The sequence below is a fragment of the Pelodiscus sinensis genome, chromosome 1 (genome assembly GCF_052426305.1).
Source record: "Pelodiscus sinensis isolate ZL-2025 chromosome 1, ASM5242630v1, whole genome shotgun sequence".
In the NCBI taxonomy this organism is placed as follows: Eukaryota; Metazoa; Chordata; order Testudines; family Trionychidae; genus Pelodiscus; species Pelodiscus sinensis.
The window spans coordinates 104,987,280-105,008,123 of NC_143052.1; the positions used below are offsets into that span (position 1 = coordinate 104,987,280).

Sequence of the window (20,844 nt, forward strand, 5' to 3'; positions counted from 1 at the left end):
AAAACATGATTTTGCAGTTTGTGCTGACATAAACTTTAGAATAATGGCAACAATGATTACCGGTATTTTGAATATGTATTTAAAAATCTACCCATTGCACTAGATATACTCAGCTGGGGGAGTAGGAGGTTAAACTGGTGTTTCTATGCAGGGGAGCCGATGGCCTCTCTAGGTCCTTGGGCAAGATGAGGGGTGGTCTGGCTCCTGGAAGGGGCAGAACCCTGGTTGTCAGGGCAGCCAGCCCCGCCCCTCAGCACCATTCAGGACAGCAATTTAAAGGATATAGGGCTCCGGCTGCTGCCGCAGTGGTAGTGTCCAAGAGCCCCAGGCTCCTTTGAATTGCCAGACCCAAGGGCAACTGCCCCCTTTCCTCCCCTCCCCACTGCTGGCAGGCCTGTGTATGTGTACAGGGGATTGGAAAGGAGGCGTGGGTAGAGGGGTGTATGCATACAGACAAGTGTGGGGGATAGAAAAGGGGGGAACTGGCTCTCCTGAACTGGCTGTTTTGTTCCAGAGTGGTTTGAAGCAGGTAGGCCATACTGGTGAATCTGTCCCTAAAAATTATAATGTACACGAGAGAGGTAGAAAGTTGATACTGCTTAGAAATATCACCTAGCAACATCTCTTTAGGTTTCTTGTTTCATATTTACGTATTTTTTATATTAAAACCAAACAAGGAAATTCCCCACTAAATTGAATAAAACTGGAATTAAGGTTAAGACTCTCTATCAGTAACTTAAACATGGTAATAGCACAGAATTGTTGTAGCTATTCCCAAAACAAATATTACAGGGAATTCAGAATTAAGGTTAAACTTGAAAGAAATCCACATATGGCAAGACACAATAAAGCACCCTAATAACATTAACTTTACCTTGTAGTGGCATCATGAAGAAAAAAATGAAAAAAAAGACCCTTAATGTGTATTAAAATAATCTATTTGTAGGAGAAGCTTTGTTATCTAGGGAAATGGGGGTTGCTGATTAATTGAATGTGCCAGATAAAAAAGCTTATTGCTTTGCCCTTGACCCAGAGGAAACCCTGGGGATCAACCCCCACCTCCACCCATTGGGAATACCTGGTGACTTTTACCCTTCTCCTTGAGCCATAGAGCTTTCCTATGTGGCAGGCAAATGAGTGGGCCAGTTGCCCAGCCCTCTGGCAGATACATAAGAACGGCCGTACTGGGTCAGACCAAAGGTCCATGTAGCCCAGTAGCCTGTCTGCCGACAGTGGCCAGCACCAGGTACCCCAGCGAGGGTGGACCGAAGACAATGATCAAGCGATTTGTCTCCTGCCATCCTTCCTGACTTCTTAAGGCAGGCTGAGGGGGAGGAAGGTGCCTGATGATGACAGCAGCTGCCAGTGCCAACTGTCAGAAGTCCCACAACAGACAGAGACATCAAGTTGGCTGGCTGCACAGGCGGGAGTCAGGTGCATGTGCCCCTGAGGACACAGGAGTGTAGACGCTGGGGGCAATGCCAGATAACCAAGCTTTTTAGGTATTCAAGTGCCACATATCAAAACTTTTACTGTAATATAATTTGCAGCAACAAATATTATACATTGATCATAATTGTGTGTTTGTTGCTTACTCTCACTACAGGTAAATGCAGTAATTGGATTAATATATTAGCCTGGTGTATTTTAAAAGTTGTTTCTCCCTCCTTTAAATGGCTTACTTCGATATTTCTTGAACTGGGGTCTCGGTCCATGGGCCCTGTTAATCAACTTCTTCCCCTCCCAGGGCCAAGTTTTGACCAGCTCTACCCTAGAGTCATTTACCCTAGAGAAAAGTGGATGTAAAATGGATGTAAGTGCCACCAGGTGGGAATGGTAAAATGTTAAGCCCATTTTTGGCACTGGTGTAAATCATTTAGGTGCAGGGCCACAGAGAATCAGACCCCTTGGTGTCAAGGGCAGAAGGAGCCACAGTGATCATCTAGTCTGACCAGCATCACGTAGCCCAAAAAGGGTAGTAGAGTACAAATTTGTTTTAGTCATACTTCTGATAGAAAATGAGGTGCTATGAATGTATGACCCATTCAGGAACAACAGAGAACAAAATCTAATTTGGTCTAAAGTGGGTTATGAAAATAGGCCATTTTATCTTTAGAAACCTTGACTGGAAAGCCACAGCGAAACATGCCGTGAATAGAGGAACTTTTACTCTGTTTCATTTCTTTTGAGGGAATTTTGATCCCTGATAAAAAATCAGGAGTCAGGATTGTGTGCTTTCTTGCTTAGCTTTCCAAACTGATTGTTCCAAACACACTTCCTTTATAATGTGCATGATGCGTCACCAGCTAATATTATGAGCCATATGTTGTTAACCACTGGTTATTTTAACAAGGAAGGTGTCCTACACTGTGTCCCACTTAAGCAGTTTTGAATAGTGTAAGACTCATCTGCTTCTTTGTCCCACTATTCAGTTTAATACCACATAAACTAGGCTGGAAATTAGGATTTCAAGCATTGCATGATGGTGAGGTACAGACATCTTCATTAGAATTAAGTGACTGGGCTTTCAAATGATGTTTTTTCCTGATGTACTATAAAAACCTGTTTGACAGTTCTGGCTATCACTTTTCCTGTATAGTGCAGCTTTATTGTGAGGATGAACTTAGAGGAAAAATGGATGGATGCAGTAAAATTGCTTATATGAGCAAGACAAGCAGGATTTGTACCTAAATGAGCTCTAGTCTTGAAAAGTAAGCATTATTATCATTATCATTATAACATTTACATGCCTTAACTTAGGCTGGGTTAGGTGCCATAGGGTATGTCTACACTGCATTCTTCTTTCAAGAAAGAAATGCAAATGCAGCTGAGTGAAGTTGCAAATGAAGTGCGGATTTGAATTTCCTGCATTTCATTTGCATAATCACGTCCGGGCGCTTTTTCAAAATACCCTATTTTGAAAGAAAAAACGCAGTCTAGATGGGATTATTTCGGAAAAAAACCCCCTTCTTTCAAAATAACCCTTAAACCTCATTTTATAAGGAGTAAGAGTTATTTCGAAAGAAGGGTTTTTTCTTGAAATAACCGCATCTTAAGAAGTATATTTTATCTCGAAATAGGGTATTTCAAAAAAGCGGCCGGCTGCGATTATGCAAATGAAGCACAGGAAATTCAAATCCACGCTTTATTTGCAATTTTGTTTGTCTGCATTTGCATTCATCTCTCGAAAGAGGAATGCAGTGTAGGCATACCCATACAAACACATAATTGAAGACAAAAGGACTTATGATTTACATGGACAAGACAGGCAAAATGTGGTAGGGGAAACATAGGCACAGGGAGCAGAAGTGACTTGCCCAAGATCAGGTAGTAGGTCAGTGGCAGAGTCAGGAATAGAACTTGAGTCCTAGTTCAGTCCTCTATTAGGGACTGTACTAAGCCTGATATTACTGGCAGGAGTGTTTCTGGTCACTTTTAGGCTGCTTATATCTAGTATATACAGTAAAATATGGACAGGTATATCTGTCACTATAAAAATATCTTATTTTTCCTTTTTACCACAATCTTTTTTGGATTGTGACCTGATGACTTCTGGTAAATTGGCATTAGAGTTCTGATAGATACCGGTTATTTACTTGCAGTTTTTAATATTGATTTAGTTATTGTGAATGCATTTCTATTGCAGAACTCAAAGAAACGATACCTGATACATTTCCCTAGTAAAAAGCCCTTCCCTGAAATATCCTTATGGTCAGAGAGAAGTAATTTTTGTCTTATCATGTTGAAAAATTGCCCGTGCTATTTAAAAAAAAGGATTTTGATGAAAAAGTCTGGAAGTATCCTGCTGTAGGACACCATCTGGTTGGAAAGCAACATCATTTGTGTCTTCTGCAGTGTGGGAATCAAATGCCAGAGAATGGCAAAGCATTTTTCATTGTGCTTTAATTTTGAAAATTCTTGCTTATTCACTTTGCTCAAATATTGCATACACAACATTTTATTTTTGCTATTAAGCTAGTATCACATTTTGCAAGATTTCATAAAGTATGGAGGGCTGGACTTGATAAATACATGTGAGTTCCTAAGGAAAGCTGGGCTGCTCCAGTATGGGTTCTGGGTGATTCATTCACAGAAAACAATTTATCATAGTCCTCTTTTTATAACAGCTTTTAATAGATTTGAAGACTGTCAAAACAGGGTATGTTTGGTCTTGAGAAAAGAAAACTAAGCATTGGTGGGGGTGGGGAGAAGATTGGATAACACTCTTCAAATATGTTCAGGACTGCTACAAAGAGAATGGTGATCACTTGTTCTCAGTGTTCACTGAGGGTAGCACAAAAAAGTGATGGTCTTCATCTGCAGCAAAGGAGGTTTAAGTTAGATGTTAGGAACAGCTAATGATAAGGATGATTAAATATTGGAGTAGACTTTGAAAACAGGTTATGGAATCTCCATCACTGGAAGTTTGTAAGAACAAGTTAGACAGAGGGTGGTTTAGGTTTACTTGGTCCCACCTCAGCAGAGGGAGCTGGATTAGATGACCTCTTGAGGTCTCTTCCAGCCCTGCATTTCTATGTTTCACTTGCCCCTGAATCACTGTTGGATCGCCAAAACAACTAGCATGATTCTGAGAGCATTAACCAGCAGGAGGTGGCATCCTTGATATGTAAACCCAAGGCCCTTAGTTCTGTCCATTAACATTCCAACAGCATTTTTCATGAGAATGGTGATATGTACTCAGGATTTCTGAACAAATCATTTCTTCCTGTCTAAATACCCCTGCAGTTCCACTGGATATAGTAGTTTGCACTTCCTTGGTTGGGTCTTGTCACATTACTGGACCAGTAACGTGACAGGTCTCTAGTCTACAAATATATGTCAGTGGAAAAATCAAGTGTTGTCATTTTACTTTTTTTTTAATATAGTGGTAAATTTCATACTGAGGAAAGTGAGGAGCTGATAATATTGCTTAAGCTAGACGTAGTATGGGCGGGTGCTAGGCAAGGTTTCTCCAAACACCAAGGTCAATGAACCTTGGTCCTGACCCACAGCACTCCTCTCCTTCTACCACAGTCGTCTTGTGAGGGGGTGGCCCACTAAGACACAGCGTGATGGTTTTGTGCTGTGGAAAAGTATCTGATCAGCTCTAGGATGAGAGCAAACTTGTGTCTTCGATCACCAATGATAAGTTAATCATTATTTTAAATTTAAGCCAGTGTTCAAATTTTTTAACCTCCTGTGCTCAGATCAGCCAATTTAACAATCATCTCTTCTCAGGAGAATGCAGTGAATGGAGAGCATCTGTGGCTGGAGACCAATGTGTCCGGGGACCTGTGTTACCTGGGGGAGGACAGTTGCCAAGTCAAATTTGCAGTGAGTGTAACAGTTTCAGATTTTCTTATCTGTTGGTAGGGCAAGGAACCCAGTTTTGCTTGATGACTACTTTCAGAAGTCTGGGAACTTGCATTTCCTAGTGCAATGGGGGGTGCCTTGCTACAGCAGATAGGAAGAAAAAAATAAACAAAACTACTGGTCAAATTCTTTATTTAAAAAAATAAAAAAAAATTGTGCTATTTGTACTAATAATATGTAATCTGAGGTATTTCCTCAGTCCTAATTTGATTTGTGGGAGTATCTATTAGTGCAACACAAAGAAACACTTGCGCTTCTTTTAGGTATGAGTGTATGAACTATAGATGGGAAGAATATAATTAGTTCTCATTATTTTTTGCTTATCTTGATCAATTATATGGGTAATGCTTTTCCAATTTGAATCTCTTTAGAGATACCACTTCTTTCTATGGCTGTAGTGATCTTTCTGTTACTTAGCTTTTTACTTATATAATATTTTTAGATCAGATATCTTTTAATGGAAGAGTGGTATGAAATAATTAATCTATAATTACATTTATGGAAAATGAATAGAAATTAAAAAAAACTTAAGGCCTTAGCAGGATATGAACTCCCACTCTTTGAAACATGGAGCTGGTGCATAAATAGTACATGAGATGGAAAGACTCTAAGTTTGATTTTTATGCACTAGTCTTTCCTTACTAATGCTTGGAATCAGTAGTCCAGTTCTTAAAATCATGAGATTGGTTTACAAATCATGACATTTTAAAAAACAAACATTTTTTATTTTATTTTTCTTTCTGGTCTTTAAGCCATTAGGGGATGCTTGTTCCATGTATTCAGGTTTTCCTGTGCAATCACAAGGACTAGAAACTTACATTTTATGAAATCAGAAGCTGAAATTCTTAATATCATAATTCCATCAGCTGGTGCTTTAAAAATATCAAAAATTGAGAGACTTGCCAAGAACTATAATGATTTGACAATAGTGCAAATTTACTAGTGTTATGTTAGCTACAAGAGAGCTATTGCTTCCTAAATCTAACTAATAACTTATTTAAAATTATAAAGAAAACATTAATTACAAGCTCTCAATGACTACAATAAAATTACTGCAAAGTTTCAAGAAAATCAGCCTTAATTTATTGTTGACAATCTTTCTGTCTCAGCCATAAGTGTTTATCTAAAAATGACATTTGTGTGGCTCATTAGAATGTCTAGTATGTGCAAGAATAAGAAAGTTAATTTATGGTAAAGACATTCTGTCTTTAATAGAGACTCAGTGTTGGCTTTGATAAGAATGTGTCCAATAGGATTCTATAGGAGTTGCTGTAAAAGCCTATAGAAATTAATATAATATCTTTTATACAGAATTGTAAAACCACCCTAAAAATGTAATGGGGAATATATGTTCTTGCTGTACCATTTTATAGGTTGTTTAACATTTTTCAGGATGATTATTATTCTCTAATAAATTACACAGGATTTTTTCCTGTAATGCATTGGTCACAGTGATGCTCCATCAAATTGAGTGCTTGGTATAAACAATAGATAAAGAACTTTTTTCCCAATTTTGCTCAAGTCATTACTGAAACTCTCAGTAAAGTGTGTATGTTTCCTTTTATCTTCACTACCTGTTCCCTTTTCCATTTTAGACTCTTCCTGGTATGGAAGTCTTATAGCCAAGAATGCCAGCAATAACTTTATTTACTATTTTAAAAATGCTTTTAGTTCTTGTTTCCAGATCACATATCCCTACACCATAGTTTCAATGCTCCGTATTGTCATGCTGTTCCTGCTTATGCTTTTATTCTTAACTAGTCAGCTTCAAGCCATTTTTCAACACGTAGATCAATCAGGTTTTGAAGACAGTCCAGAAGATCTGTTGGATAAAATGAGGGAAAGAGGAAGCCATCTGGCCTCGGCTGTACATTTTTGCTGCTGTAAATGATTTCCCCTTATTTCATACCCTCTCACCCACATTGTTCTTAAATATTGTAGAAATCAGCTCTCCGACGGAAGTGTGCTGCCTGCAAGATTGTGGTTCACAATGCGTGCATGGAACAGTTAGAAAAGGTAAGAGGACTCCACCTGCTGGAATAGTGAATGTACAGTACAAATTTTAAATCTATAACTGAGCATTATCCTGAAAACCCCACTAGCTTAATTTCCGGTATGTCAAATACATTAAAAGACTTTCATAATATCGTAGGTAGACCTTATTCACAATTTTTAAATGGAAAAAACCCTTCCATTGTAGGAAAAAGCCATTTTAAAGAAAATAATTAAAAAATTAATGACTTTTAAGATTATTTTTGTTTTCATGATTTTTACAATGTTTTAAATTAAAATGTTGCCAATTTTAGCAGAAATTATTACCTACATAATTATTAAATTTGGCTTACAGCAAAAGAACATTTCCAATAATGTTTAAAAATGTTTTTGATGTGACTTGTTTAATCAAAACATTTGAAATGTTTCTAAACCAAACAGGTCTATTTTGTACCAGGTGAAAAAGAAACATTCCTGAAAGTATGATATTTTAATTGATTTTTAAGCATATTGTTATCCTGCTCCAGTTATAAGGGAAAATGTTGTAGAATGAAAATAAAAGATAGAAAATGCCCTGTTTTTTATCCCACAACCTATTTGTCAGTCACACAATTCTATAACAAAACTGAATTTATGGCACCTACCATTGTTAAAAAAGATTACAAGGTCGACAATCACCATAATTATTTTAATGGGGTTCCGTAGACTCTCTGTGCCCCTGAACTTTAGGGATATAGCACTTTGAATTACAAGCGGAAACATTTTCTAAATCTTTCTTTGCTTTGGGAAATAATTTATTTTGATATCCATCCTGATCTAATAGATTCCTCCCCAAACCTCCAAAATCCCAAAGCATATTAAACATATAATATAATTTTTTTTCAGAACTCCTTTATGTGGTAGTACATTTATTCTTCATTTTAAATTAACTCAAAATCTGTTACAGGATTAATTATTTCCCCAATAGGATTCATGGAGGAAAATCCCAGCATCACTGAAGTCAATGGGAATTTTGCCATTAACTTGAATGGGGTCAGGATTTTACCCCAGGTAAAATGACACCAATTTCTTGCAGAGAAATGGGCAACACATTAAAGATCTATAGTGGCTTTCCTTTGAAAAGGGATTTTAATTTTCCCAGATTTGGCTGAGTTTTGCAAAATGCCATTAAAACAAATGTGTTGGGGCTATTTTGTCAGAGTTTTTAGTACATTTTGGTTAACACAACGGAAGGTAAAATAAGACAAAATTGTAGTGATCAATATTTTTTGGCATGTTTTACCCAGAAGTGGTGTTAATTTCTTACATCCTCACTAGTTTACGGTATGCCAAAAATGTACACTCAGATGCAGGCCATTGAGTTGAAGGTTAGTTTGTTTTCTACTACTCTATAGAGTATGAAATTTGTCCCTGTGTAGAGGCTATCCAAAGATATGTACATCTCTTAAATTCCATTTTAGGGGATGTCAATGGTAGATAAACTTTGTATTTGACCCTCTTCCTTGGGGTGAATTTAACTAAAATAATTAGATTTTAGTGAAACAGAGGCTCAAAGACTCCAGATGTACAGGATTGGAGGAGGGATAATAGCATTGCAAGGTTAATCTGTTTTCAAAGAAGAAATATTTTCAATAACTACAGTTTGATTCAGAGCTTCCTGATGTTCCTTAATGAGTGGCTAGGACTGACTTAGTTTGCCTAGGTTTAAAAGCCAGTCATTAGTGAACATTGGAGCAGTGAACAGCCGGCAGTTAACAGCAGAGTTTTGTAGGAGTTTGTAAGTGAGCGTTCGAGTGGGGAGGTTTTCTTTTCCACTAGGAATAGGGTTTTTGGAAAAGAAGACAGTGGTGGCTATTGAGGCAGCACTACAAATGACCAGAGGAGGAGAGGACAGAAGGAAACTGCAGGTTGTGTATCACCCTGGATAAGGTGTCTGATGGAAGCTGCTTATGCATGAAATGTCACCTGATAGAACTCACAGCAGAGAAGATTCAAGGATTAGAGTTGCTGCTGGGGACAATCATGGAATTCAGAAGATATGAAGGAATCATTCAGGAAAGGAGAGAGGTTGTACAGACAGCTCAAAATTTATGGACGTCTGCTGAACAAAAGGAGCTACAGGGAAAGCTGCCAGAAGAGAAAGGCAATCCATGGAATAATATGACATAGGGACAAGGCAGAGGAAAAGACCAGCTAGTATTGATGAAATTGAGTTGAGTTAAAGGTTTGCTGCCCTGGGAAATGAAGAGAAGACAACCCCCTACCTCTTTTTTCCAACAACCACGTAGCACACCTCCATCATACTCATCCAGGAACTCACCCCTGCATGCAACTCCGGTGAGAACTCTGTCCAAACATCTGTACGAATGACATTATCACAGGACTTAACCACGTAAGTCACCACATCAGAAGCTCACACAACTGCACATCCACCAATGCGATCTATGCTATCAAGTGCCAGCAGTGCCCCTCTGCTATGTATATTGGCCAAACCGGACAGTCTTTACAACAAAGGACTAATGGACACAAATCAGATATTCAAAATGGTAACACACAGAAACCTTTTGGGGAAATTTTAACTTGCCCAGGTACTCACTAATGGATCTAAAAGTATCCATATTATTTCAAAGCAATTTCAAAAACCAGTTTGAAAGGGAAGCTGCAGAACTTGGTTTCATTTACAAGTGTGAAAACCTTGAATAGAGACTTAAACAAAGACCTAACCTGGATAAGGCACTACATTCCACATTCTAATGACATAAAAAGCCAAGCACCGGGTACTTAGAATTTTTAGAGCCCACTCTATTAAATGCATTTAGCATGGACACTCTAATCGACAATATTTTTCCTCCATTTTTCTCTTCTCTTTCCCTCCCAATTTCCTCTCTTTCTCTGCTATTTATTTGGACCCTGGATCCCTTAACTCCATTCATCTGAGGAAGTGGGATGTGCCCACGAAAGCTTATGATACCATCTACATTCTTTTAGTCTGTAAGGTGTTGCAGAACTATTCACTGTTTTTAATTCTCCTCTAAAAAGGTTATTAGGCATTAGCAAAGACTATATGGAATGGAGAAAGTCTGACTGGCAAAGAAAGCTACATTGTAGAGGTTAGAAAAGGTAGGAAAGGGAGAATTACTAAAAGTCAACCTGAATTAGCTCTTGCCAAGGAAATTAAATAATAATAAGTGAAAAGAAAATAGGGACACATGAGGCTTGGGTTCTGGGCAAAGAGATAAGATTTAGATTTAAAATAATCTCCAGATTGGTCCCCAAACTAAATGAACAGTTTGACTCAGTTTCCAGTGACTGTGATCATACTGAACAAGTACAGAGATGCAATGTGGCTGTTAGAAATGAGTATACAGAAATGGAAATTGCCCTGTCCTGAAGCAGAAGAAAAACTTAAATCTCTCATCTGTGGGACCAGATAATTCCATCCCAGAATATCGAAAGAACTGGTATAGGAGATTTTAAATCCTGTAATAAGGATTTTTAATAAATCTCTGTTCAGATATAGTACCATATGACTAGAGAACAGCTATTATCATACCTATATTTGAGAAAGACGAGAAAAGTGATCTGGACAATTAAGTTCTATTAGTCTGATCTCAGTAGAATGCCAATTTTAGAGCAAATTGTGAAGATAAGGATAATTAAATAACAGAGGTAAAGGAAATGGGGATGTAATGCAATGTGGGTTTATCAAAAGTAGATCATGCTGTAATAACCTGATTTCCTTCCTTGAGAAAAGAACTAATTTTTTTTGTCAGTAAGGGAAGTGCAGTAGAGCTAATACGTTTGGACGTTGGTAAAGCATTTGACATGGTAACACTTGGGAAATTATTAGTTAAATTATGGAAGATGGGGGAATCAGTGCAAGCACTGCAAAGTGATTAAGGAATTGGCTAAAGGGGAGAAGGCAAAGGATTGTGCTGAAAGGTGAATTATCAGACTGTAGAGAGTTCTGCATGGGTTGGTCTTGGGACTAATCTTAGTCAACATTTGTATTAATGGCCTTGGCATAAAAAATAGGAGTGTGCAAATGAAATTTGCTGATGATATAAAGTTGGGAGTCATCATCAATGCAGGAGGATTGGAATATTACAGAGGAAAAACTGTATGATTCTGAAGACTGGAGTGACAGAAATGGAATGAAATCAACCATACAAAATACAAGGTCATGCAGTTAGGGTCTAATAATCAGAATTTCCGGTACAAGTTGGTGGCTCATTAGTAGAAAGAGATAGCTGAGAGAGATCTGGGTATGGGGGTCCGTAACAGGATGAGTATGAGCTAATTGTCTGGTACAGCTGTGAAAAAGGCAAATGCAATCCTCAAATGTAGTAAATGAGGCATTTCCCGTAGAGATTAAAAAAAAATATTAATGGCATTATACAAGGCATTTGTAAGACCTCATTTGGAATACTGTGTACAATTCCAGTCATCTGTATTCAAGAAAAATGAATTTAAATTGGAACAGCTGAGAGAAGAGCTACTGGCACAGGATTAGGCCCACTTTCAGCTGCTTCCTGGCAGGGCCATTGGATATCAAAGCAGTTTACATAATTATTAGAGAATCATTTGTCAATGAAATGGAGCCACCTCTGGGGTAAGCCTATCAGCTATTTAACAAGGCATAATATCCTTATGTTTTGGACAGAAGCTTAAGACTAAAACAGCATAAAATTAAAAGCTACTTGAGGAACTTAAAGAAATAGCACAGTCCTCGGAGTGGAATTTGGACAGGATACTGAAGTTAACATTCCTCTTGTTGGGATACCATGGCTGGCAACAACATATCTCATCTGAAAGAGGAAGTACTGTTCCTATAAATGCTGTTTCAGGAAAGGACAGTGTAGCACTGCACTCATATAGCTTGACTAAAGCTGTAATAAAGGTGGTACTTCCTGGAAATGTACCATAGTGTGGCTGTTGAACATGCTTGTGTATTGCGCAGGTACTGGGAGATGGCCTGAGAGCGTAGCATCACAAGCAAGCATTTTGATTGCTGGCCATGTTATGTCTATAGAGCAATAACTGTGGTCATGTAAGTGATTTGCAGAATGTGTGTGTCAACATTTTACACTATATATCCTCCTGTAAGACCAGGCATTAAGAATTACAATTTAGTGTTGCTTTTACTGATGCAAGGTTTGAAATAAGCTTGGATTATAAGGAGCTTTCATTTTGCTATAGGAAATTTGACTCTTCTTTTGATGGTTCATTTCCTTAGAATGGGGGTGGGGAAAAAGGAAGAGAAAACTGCGGAAATGCAAACTTGAGCTCCGTTGGTAACTTCAGTTGCACCATTTATTTTTCCACCTCTACCATCATCGTCTTCCTTTTGTTCTCTCTGTGTTCCCCCGTTACTACTTTACTGTCTCTGCATTCCCTTTCCTCCCTTTTACCTTGTGCTTCCCCATATTTGGTGGTTCTTTCTTCCTGCCCCTCATTGCTTCCTTCCTTCCATCCTTTCTTTTTGTTTCCAATCTGTTTTCTAATAATATTTTCAGTTTTATGAAAGCACCTGCCTGTTGACCTGTAGTCTACTCTGCCCTCAGAAACAGGGCATGTAGCTGATCCTTTATTAGGCACTGCTAGTCTGACCAGTATTTATGGGTGGGTAAAGTGCCTGATAAAGATATGGAAACAATCTACTTACCCATTCAGGGTGAGTCCCAACATTTCTTATGTGACTGGTGTGCAGAATTTAAGCGTACATTAAAAAAGCAGTAAACCTGGGATTTTCAAAGAGACCAAAGGAGTTTGATTACGAGCTCCCATTGACATTAAAATCCCTAGTTTAAACCCAGTGAATGGTTGCAAATATAACCTTGCTCATGCAAAGGAAGGTTAAACTGATGCAGTGCTGCCTTTTAAGAGAGGGAGGGCAGACAAAGAAGAGAAAGTGAGCAGACAGCCACAACATGGTGATGAGAAAATTGTTGAGAGACATGGGGAGGGAAGACGTGAATTGTTTGGGTAGGTACATACAGAAAAAAATGCTATTTAAGAGCAAAATAAAGCTTTTTGTTGGGGCTCTGGATTTTTAGTTGAGCTAGTATGTTTTTGAAAAAGGAATTTTGTTGAGCTCGTCTAATATAATATGCGGGAACAGTTCTCACTCATATTACCATGCACATTGTCAACATTTACAGTGACCTTCCTAAACAGCATTGATTTTTTTTCTATTTGTTTGCTTTGCTTTTAATGGCAGATTAATTTTCGGTGCAAACCAACTTTCCGAGAGGGGGGCTCCAGATCTCCAAGAGAAGTAAGTAACTTATGACTAACCGTTGCTCCCCTCCATGATTTGTGCACAAGTTCTTGGAGCAGGAACATGGCTTTTAGACTCACTGGAGCCTTGGAAAGGGAACTGGCCTCCTGTGGGACACATTCTCTCCACAATGAATATAAAATGAATTCTAGACAAATAGCCACATTAGTTATTATCAATAACATAAATGTCTTCTTTCCATATTCCCTCATCCATTATTTTTTCTTATGTTTCATATTCTTTCTTTCTTATTTCCTGTCTTTCTGATTTTTCTACCCTTGCATCTCTCCGTTATTTCTTCCCTTTCTTTTACCCCTTTTCCCCCTCACTTTGCCAATAGTATTTTCAGGGTTTTAAGTCTCTCATTAGCTTGCAAAATTACAAAACCTCATGAAATGCAAAAGTTAATTTCAACTGCAGTATGAATTTGGCCACATTATAGAAGCTGCATGCTTTATGGTATTTATGCATATATTTCATGATATAAACACGAAGGAACATATTTAAGTAGAATAAACAGGCACAGAAAGTAGCACGTGAAACAAAATACAGTTAATACAGTTGTTGAAAATTATTTCATGTCTTCATGTCAGGCTTTCACATTTAAATTCTTGTATGTTTAGATTTTTAATAAAGAAAAGAAAGGAAAAAGTAGAGCTTATTTGCTTGTGTAGTATCTCAGCTTCATTGATAAGCTAGATAGACTTACTTTTTTAACAATGAGTATGGAGAGTTCAGGAACAGATTTTGAAGTGTAGGGTAGAAAGTATGGCTTAAATTATGGTTTAGACTGAGAGTTTACTCTTAACCTATAGCAAGCAGCAGTGCCTACTTGTGCTGCCCTAGGAGCATAAAAGTTTAGCAGGATTTTATTTTTATTTTTTAAATAAATTTGGGCTCTAATACTGATGTTTATTTTTGCATTTTTTTTTACTGTCTTATATTTTCACAGGTGTACAAAATAATGAACATGAGCATTTTTTTTTAATCAATTAAATTTTTTATAGGTGGGAGAAATTATAAGGGACCAGACTAATTATTTAATAACAATAAATGTTGAGATTAAAAAAGTTAAAGCTTTAGAACTGTAAAAACATAAACTGTCAATATCACATGTCAAAATATACACAATGAACTACTTTAAATTCAATCGCAGTAAGATCTCAAGTAGCATATTTCTTTCTTTGTCTATGTTGATTATTGTTGGTAGAAATATTTTTCATCAGTTTGTGTGTGCACCATGAAAATAGATTGTTTATCAACACTGATCAATAAAAATGGAATCTTTTCAAGCCTGCTCTCAGGCTTTATCTGCACTTGGTGTAAGAGGTGGGGATCCCCAGTTTGCACTGCTCTTATTGAGATAACATGTTACAAGGAGTAGTGCAGCCATAGCAACATGGGGTATGTCTAGACTACCGCGTTTTGTCGATGGAAGTTTTGTCGACAGATACTGTCGACAAAACTTCCGTCGACAAAGAGCGTCCAGACACATTGAGTTCTGACGACAAAGCAAGCTGTTTTGTCGACAGAACTCCGCAATCTGGACGCAATGTTACAGGTAATAACACCTTCTGTCGACAGAGTTCTGTCGACAGAAGGTGTTATGCCTCGTAAAATGAGGTATACCAGTGTTGACAAAACTGCTGAGTTCTGTCGACGTTATGTCGACAGAACTCAGCGGTAGTGTAGACGCTGGTATAGTTTTGTCGACAAAAGTCCACTTTTGTCGACAAAACTAGGTAGTCTAGACACACCCATGGGCAGCTAGGATATCAGCTTGTGCTGCCACTTGCTGCTGCCCTTGCTGCTGTGGCTACAGTACTATTTTTAGTATGCTAGCTTGGTGAGAGCTAGCATGAGTATGTCTCTGTGAGCTTGTAAGCACTGTCCTAGTTCCAAGGGTAGATGTAGCCTTAGGTTATTGTCTACACTGCAGTGGATGGTGGGCATGCTAGCTTTAATCTACAATACAGGTTGAAACTATCTAGTCTGGCACCCTTGGGATCTGACTGGTGCTAAACCAGAGAATTTGCCAAACCACGGGAGATCAATACTGCCTAGCAGCATTACCAACATTTCCACTGCTTTCTGGGCTCTCAGAAGACATTTAGGGGTAAATGAGAGCTAAATAACAGTACAGAACACTGAGAGCCGGGATTGGTGGCTGTAAACAAACTTTATGGGACCACGTGAAATTTGGCCACAGCCATGATTAGTGGACACATGGCTCACTAATCATGCTGGACCAAAGAATGTCAGACTAGAGAGGTTTAACCATTAGTGGTGTAGATACAGCAGCATGGACTAGCTATCTGAGTGCAAGCCCACTGGGGAGCATGTGTAATGTTGACAAACCCCAGGTGTTGGTGAATGGGATCAAACGTAGGACCTCTGGACCTAAGTGCATGCACATCAACTGCATGAACTGAAAGCCCCATGTTAAAGCTAAAGCTGTAGTGCTATCATTAATCTCTAAGTGGTCTTGGTGCCTCTAGGGGGGACAGAGCACCATACCACCAGGCATGAGTTACGCATAGGTACAGATACTGGTTGCTAGCCCATCTACTTCACTATTGTTACCTGTGCTAGCTGCATTAAAGCTAGCATAGATATGCCTGCCCAGGTCACAATCACCCCTAGTCTTGCAGTGTACATATAGCCATAGAGTTCCAAGCATGTCTCTGGCTCTTCCTCTTCTCCAGGGGAAAGAAATCTGCTACTAGTCTGTACTCAATGCAGATCACATCCACTTGTACATCAACTCAGCTATGTGTTCTGAAGTGAAAAAGTTGAGGCACCATCCATGGAAAGGGAGGCATGAGTAGCCTCTGTGTCCCTTTACTCCCTTACCTTACAACTCCTTGTTCCCTGCATGGGTTTGTAGGACAACCCACGCTCTTGCTTTATAAGACCAAACCTAGCTCACACTAAACTCATTGGTGAACTTCCTCTCCCATTGACTTCAATTGGACCCTATGCCATGGTAAACTTAGTGCTTTAAAGACACTTCTCTCTTGACTGATATTGTAATTGTGTGTGCTGTACTCTATTCTTTTTGTATTAGAATAGCAGGGGGGTTGTCCTATCCAGACTTCAGTTTGGTAATGAATACTGTCTACGTAGATTCCTCCTGCAGTTTCAGTTGTATATGGTGCTCCAATTAGCAACTGTTGGGCAGTACTACTAGACAGCTGCCAAGTTTTATTCCAAAAGTGACTGCAATTCAGTCATGGCTGAAGTGATTAATGTAGATACATCTGCCTAGTGAATTAGATGGAAAGGTGCTCTGTAAAGGTAAGATGATGTCATTCATTAATGCTTTCATTTTGTCCCTTTCCTGCAGAACTTTGTCCGACATCATTGGGTGCATAGGCGGAGACAGGAAGGAAAGTGTAAGCAGTGTGGAAAAGTAAGTGGCATATGTACATTGTAATGGTTATGTGAGGATTCTCTACACACTGATGGGGGGAGCCTGCTGAACTAAACCTATCACTGAATCACTCTATTCCAGACCTCTTTGCAGTAGACGTGCAAAGAGGATAGCACCTTACTGCAGGCCATCTACACAGAGTTAAAGTCTGCATGTGTATGTTCTGGTAGACCTGTCTATCCAGAAGCCAGAAAAGATGAAAGAAAACATTAACAAGAAAAATACCTTTATATTTTAATGGCAAAATGACTTCATTCATAACCACATATTTGTTTATCATGTGCTCTCCTACTTTTTTCTAACTTTAAACCACCCTTTAACGTTACCTGTCATGCAAGATAAAGAAGGCAGTCATTGAAATGAAATGGAAGTAGATTTAGAGCAATAAAAGAAAGTATTTTTCACAGAGTGCTTAATCATTTTGTGGATCTCATTATTGTAGCAGGTCATCAGTCAAATCCTATGGCAAGAATTGGATAGCGTAAATATTTTAATGAACATTAATAATACTTACCGTTATGCAAGTGGAGATAATCACACCTCATACTCCTAATTGTAAGCCTGCAGTTAGAAATGAATTTCACCTCACATTATTTGCTTAGTGTGTTCGCTTTTTTTTTAACCTTATTTCTTTCTGAAGCATCCCTGGCCACAACTGAGGTGGGGGGTGGAGAGCGGTTACTGGATTATATGGACCAACGATCTGATACAGAATAGTGTATCATGAGATTGTTTCCCTTATGGTTTCTTAAGAAAGGTTTCACTTTATCAGTGCTGGTGCTAGCCCACTGGGGGCCCAAAGCAGGAATATTTTTGCTCCTTCAACACATATTAATAATTAATAGGGGGCTCCCTTGAGCTAGGGGCCCAAAGTAATTGCTTAGTCTGCTTACTGGTTTTGCACTCTATAGATCAATGAGGGAACAGAAGTCAGAGGTGATTAATCAACGGCCTATAGCTTCTTTATGGGAAGTTGCTAATATGAATTTGACTTCAATTATTTGGATAGGTTGTGACTCCCATGCAATTCGTTTATCACCAAATACCTTTCCTCCAGTCTGTATCGATGTAATTTATCTTCACACGAAGAGCTCACAAAATGTAGTTTTACATGCTACATTTGAAAGGTGGTGAATCAGGCACCAATGGAAACAACCCATCTCAAATATGGACTTAGTGTCCCAACCCAGATTTTCTCAAACTATGTAATGTATGTCTTCTGAGATAATTCTATTTCTTCCGGGAGCAAGTGGGGGCAAACCAACCCAACAACAGCAAAGGTAAAGTGAACTCTAGTTTTCTATTTCACTCAGAGGGGACACAGGTGGATCCAGAGGAATGGGCCAGTTGGCTGAGCACAGGAACTGGACTATTTTAATTCCACCGTTTTCACTAACTCCCCCTGTGATCTTAGATGCATCACTTTACTGCATCAGTTTTCCTACATGAAAATTCAAGTTCCTAGTGTTTACTAACTTACCTGACATGAGGAAACAGTTGTTCATATTCGTAAAGCAATTCAAGGAAGAATAGTGCTATTTTACTTCTAAGTATCATTTTTTTTATTGCAGGATCATTTTCACTGTTAACTTTAAAAGCAACAAGTAGTCCTGTGGCACCTTAAGGGCTAACCAAAATATATAGAATCATGGGCTTTCATGAGTAAAAGCCACTTTGTCAGATGAATTGGAATGGAAATAACAGAGACCAAGAGATATATTTAACAGCAAAAGTACCTGTCAATTGTAGAGCCTGTGTTAATGAGGCTAATTAAGTGGGCTGGATGTGTGCCATACATAGCTTTTGTTGTGGAAATGAAGATGTTAAAGGGAAGAGAAATTGGCTTTATAATGCGCCAGCCAGTTAATGTCTTTGTTCAAGCCAGGGTAATGGTGTCAAATCTGTAGCTGAATTGCAGTTCAGCAGTTTCTCTCTGTAACTGGTTAATGAAATTCCTTTGTAGAAGAATGGCTACTTTTAAATCCATGAGTGAGTGAACAGTCTGGTTTCAATGTTCCTTACAATGTTCCCTTTATGTGTGTGACCATTTCTGATGTCTGATTTGTCCATTTATCCTTTGTTGAAGAGACTGTCTGGTTTGGCCAATATACATGGCAGAGAGGCATTGCTGAGAAATCAAATAGCCTACAGAATAAATTAAAATAAATTATTAATCCAAAACCAAAGAAATCTGCTCAGTTTAAAAAAAATACCACTTACATCCCATGGAACAAATGCACCAGATGTTGTTTTTAATTAGGTCCAGGTTTGGGAGACAATATTTCTACCCACTTGGAAAAAAATGTTTCTGTTCACCTAGGGCCAAAAATTTTTTTTTCAAAGGAAGGGGGAATTAAATTTCAGAGTAACATTTAGAAGCTCTCATCTCAGTGAGTGTAGTAATTCAGGCCTGGTTTATACTGGAAAATTAAGTTGACTAACTGCATCGTTCGGGGGTGTGAAAAATCCACATCCCTGTGTGATGTAGTTAAGTCAACTTAACCTCCAGTGCAGACAGTGCAACATCAATGGGAGAATTCTTCTGTCTACCTACCTACTGCCTAGAATCCTAGCATCTATACTGAATTGCTACTGTTGTGCAGCTAAGCACTGTAACCGCACTGCTGTGCAGTTTTATATGTAGACAAGCACTCAGCTAGCAATCAATCTGCCCAGTGTCAGCCCTTAGTCTTTAATGCTCCAGTCGTCAAATTATAGATCTGAGACTGGATTTTTGGACCCACATAAAATGCCCAATCAGGAGGCAGTTGGGCTATTTGTGCTTGTGAAGTCAATGGGCCTCTTTCAGGGTATGTCTACACTACCCCGCTAGTTAGAACTAGCGGGGGTAATGTAGTCATCCGCAATTGCAAATGAAGCCCAGGATTTGAATTTCCCGGGCTTCATTTGCATGAAGCCGGCCGGCGCCATTTTTAAATGCCGGCTAGTTCGAACCCCGTGCCGCGTGGAATGAGGAGTACAGCTCGTGGAATGAGGAGTACAGCTAGTTCGGATTAGGAGGCCTAGTCCGAACTAGCTACTCCGTGCCGCGTGTAGCCGTGCGGCACGGGGTTCGAACTAGCCGGCATTTAAAAATGGCGCCGGCTGGCTTCATGCAAATGAAGCCCGGGAAATTCAAATCCCGGGCTTCATTTGCAATTGCGGATGACTACATTACCCCCGCTAGTTCTAACTAGCGGGGTAGTGTAGACATACCCTCATAGACAGGTTTGGTGGGTGAAGCCCACCACCATGCTAAAAAGCCTCCCCAGCCCCAGGATAGGAAGGAAACACTGAGCCCTGAAATCATCAGATTATAGGGAACTAAAAATGGGGAAACAAACAGGGCTAGGTGTGGAGGTCTGTAACATGGTGCCTCCTGCTGGTGACTATGGGGATTAGCTTTTCAACCCTAGAGCGCCCCCTTCTGGTTGATGCCACGCCTACCTTTTATCGGCTCCCCCACTTTGTTAGGACCCATGTCCCCCTCAGACCATGGTACCCTCCCATCTGAGTACGGCTTATCACAGTGCCCCCATACTCTGGGGTCCTCCTCTTCAGGGAACCCCCAATTTCCTATTCCCACTTTGCCTCAGTGACCCTACTGCCATTTGTCATCTAGCCCCTTACCTCAGGGGCAAACTGCAGTCTGCAATGGCTACTCATCATTGGCAAGGGGGTGTGGACTTGCTGCCTTCTGCTGTCCTAACTGCCTCTCTGCAGCCCTAATATCTTCAGACCTTGCTTCAGGCCCTGTAGCCTGGGA

The 20,844-nt window shown here is 39.2% G+C and overlaps 1 protein-coding gene across 7 annotated transcripts in view; it reads left to right on the forward strand.

Moving 5' to 3' along the window:
* Window positions 1-20,844, forward strand: part of DGKI (diacylglycerol kinase iota) — a 312,169-nt gene that overhangs the window by 122,535 nt on the left and 168,790 nt on the right. For all 7 annotated transcript variants that reach the window (XM_075940048.2, XM_075940098.2, XM_075940058.2 and 4 more), the window contains 4 exons: window positions 5,239-5,334; window positions 7,315-7,389; window positions 13,586-13,642; window positions 16,992-17,057. In XM_075940048.2, the coding sequence (XP_075796163.2) occupies window positions 5,239-5,334; window positions 7,315-7,389; window positions 13,586-13,642; window positions 16,992-17,057 (294 nt within the window). The remainder of the gene's footprint in view (window positions 1-5,238; window positions 5,335-7,314; window positions 7,390-13,585; window positions 13,643-16,991; window positions 17,058-20,844) is intronic.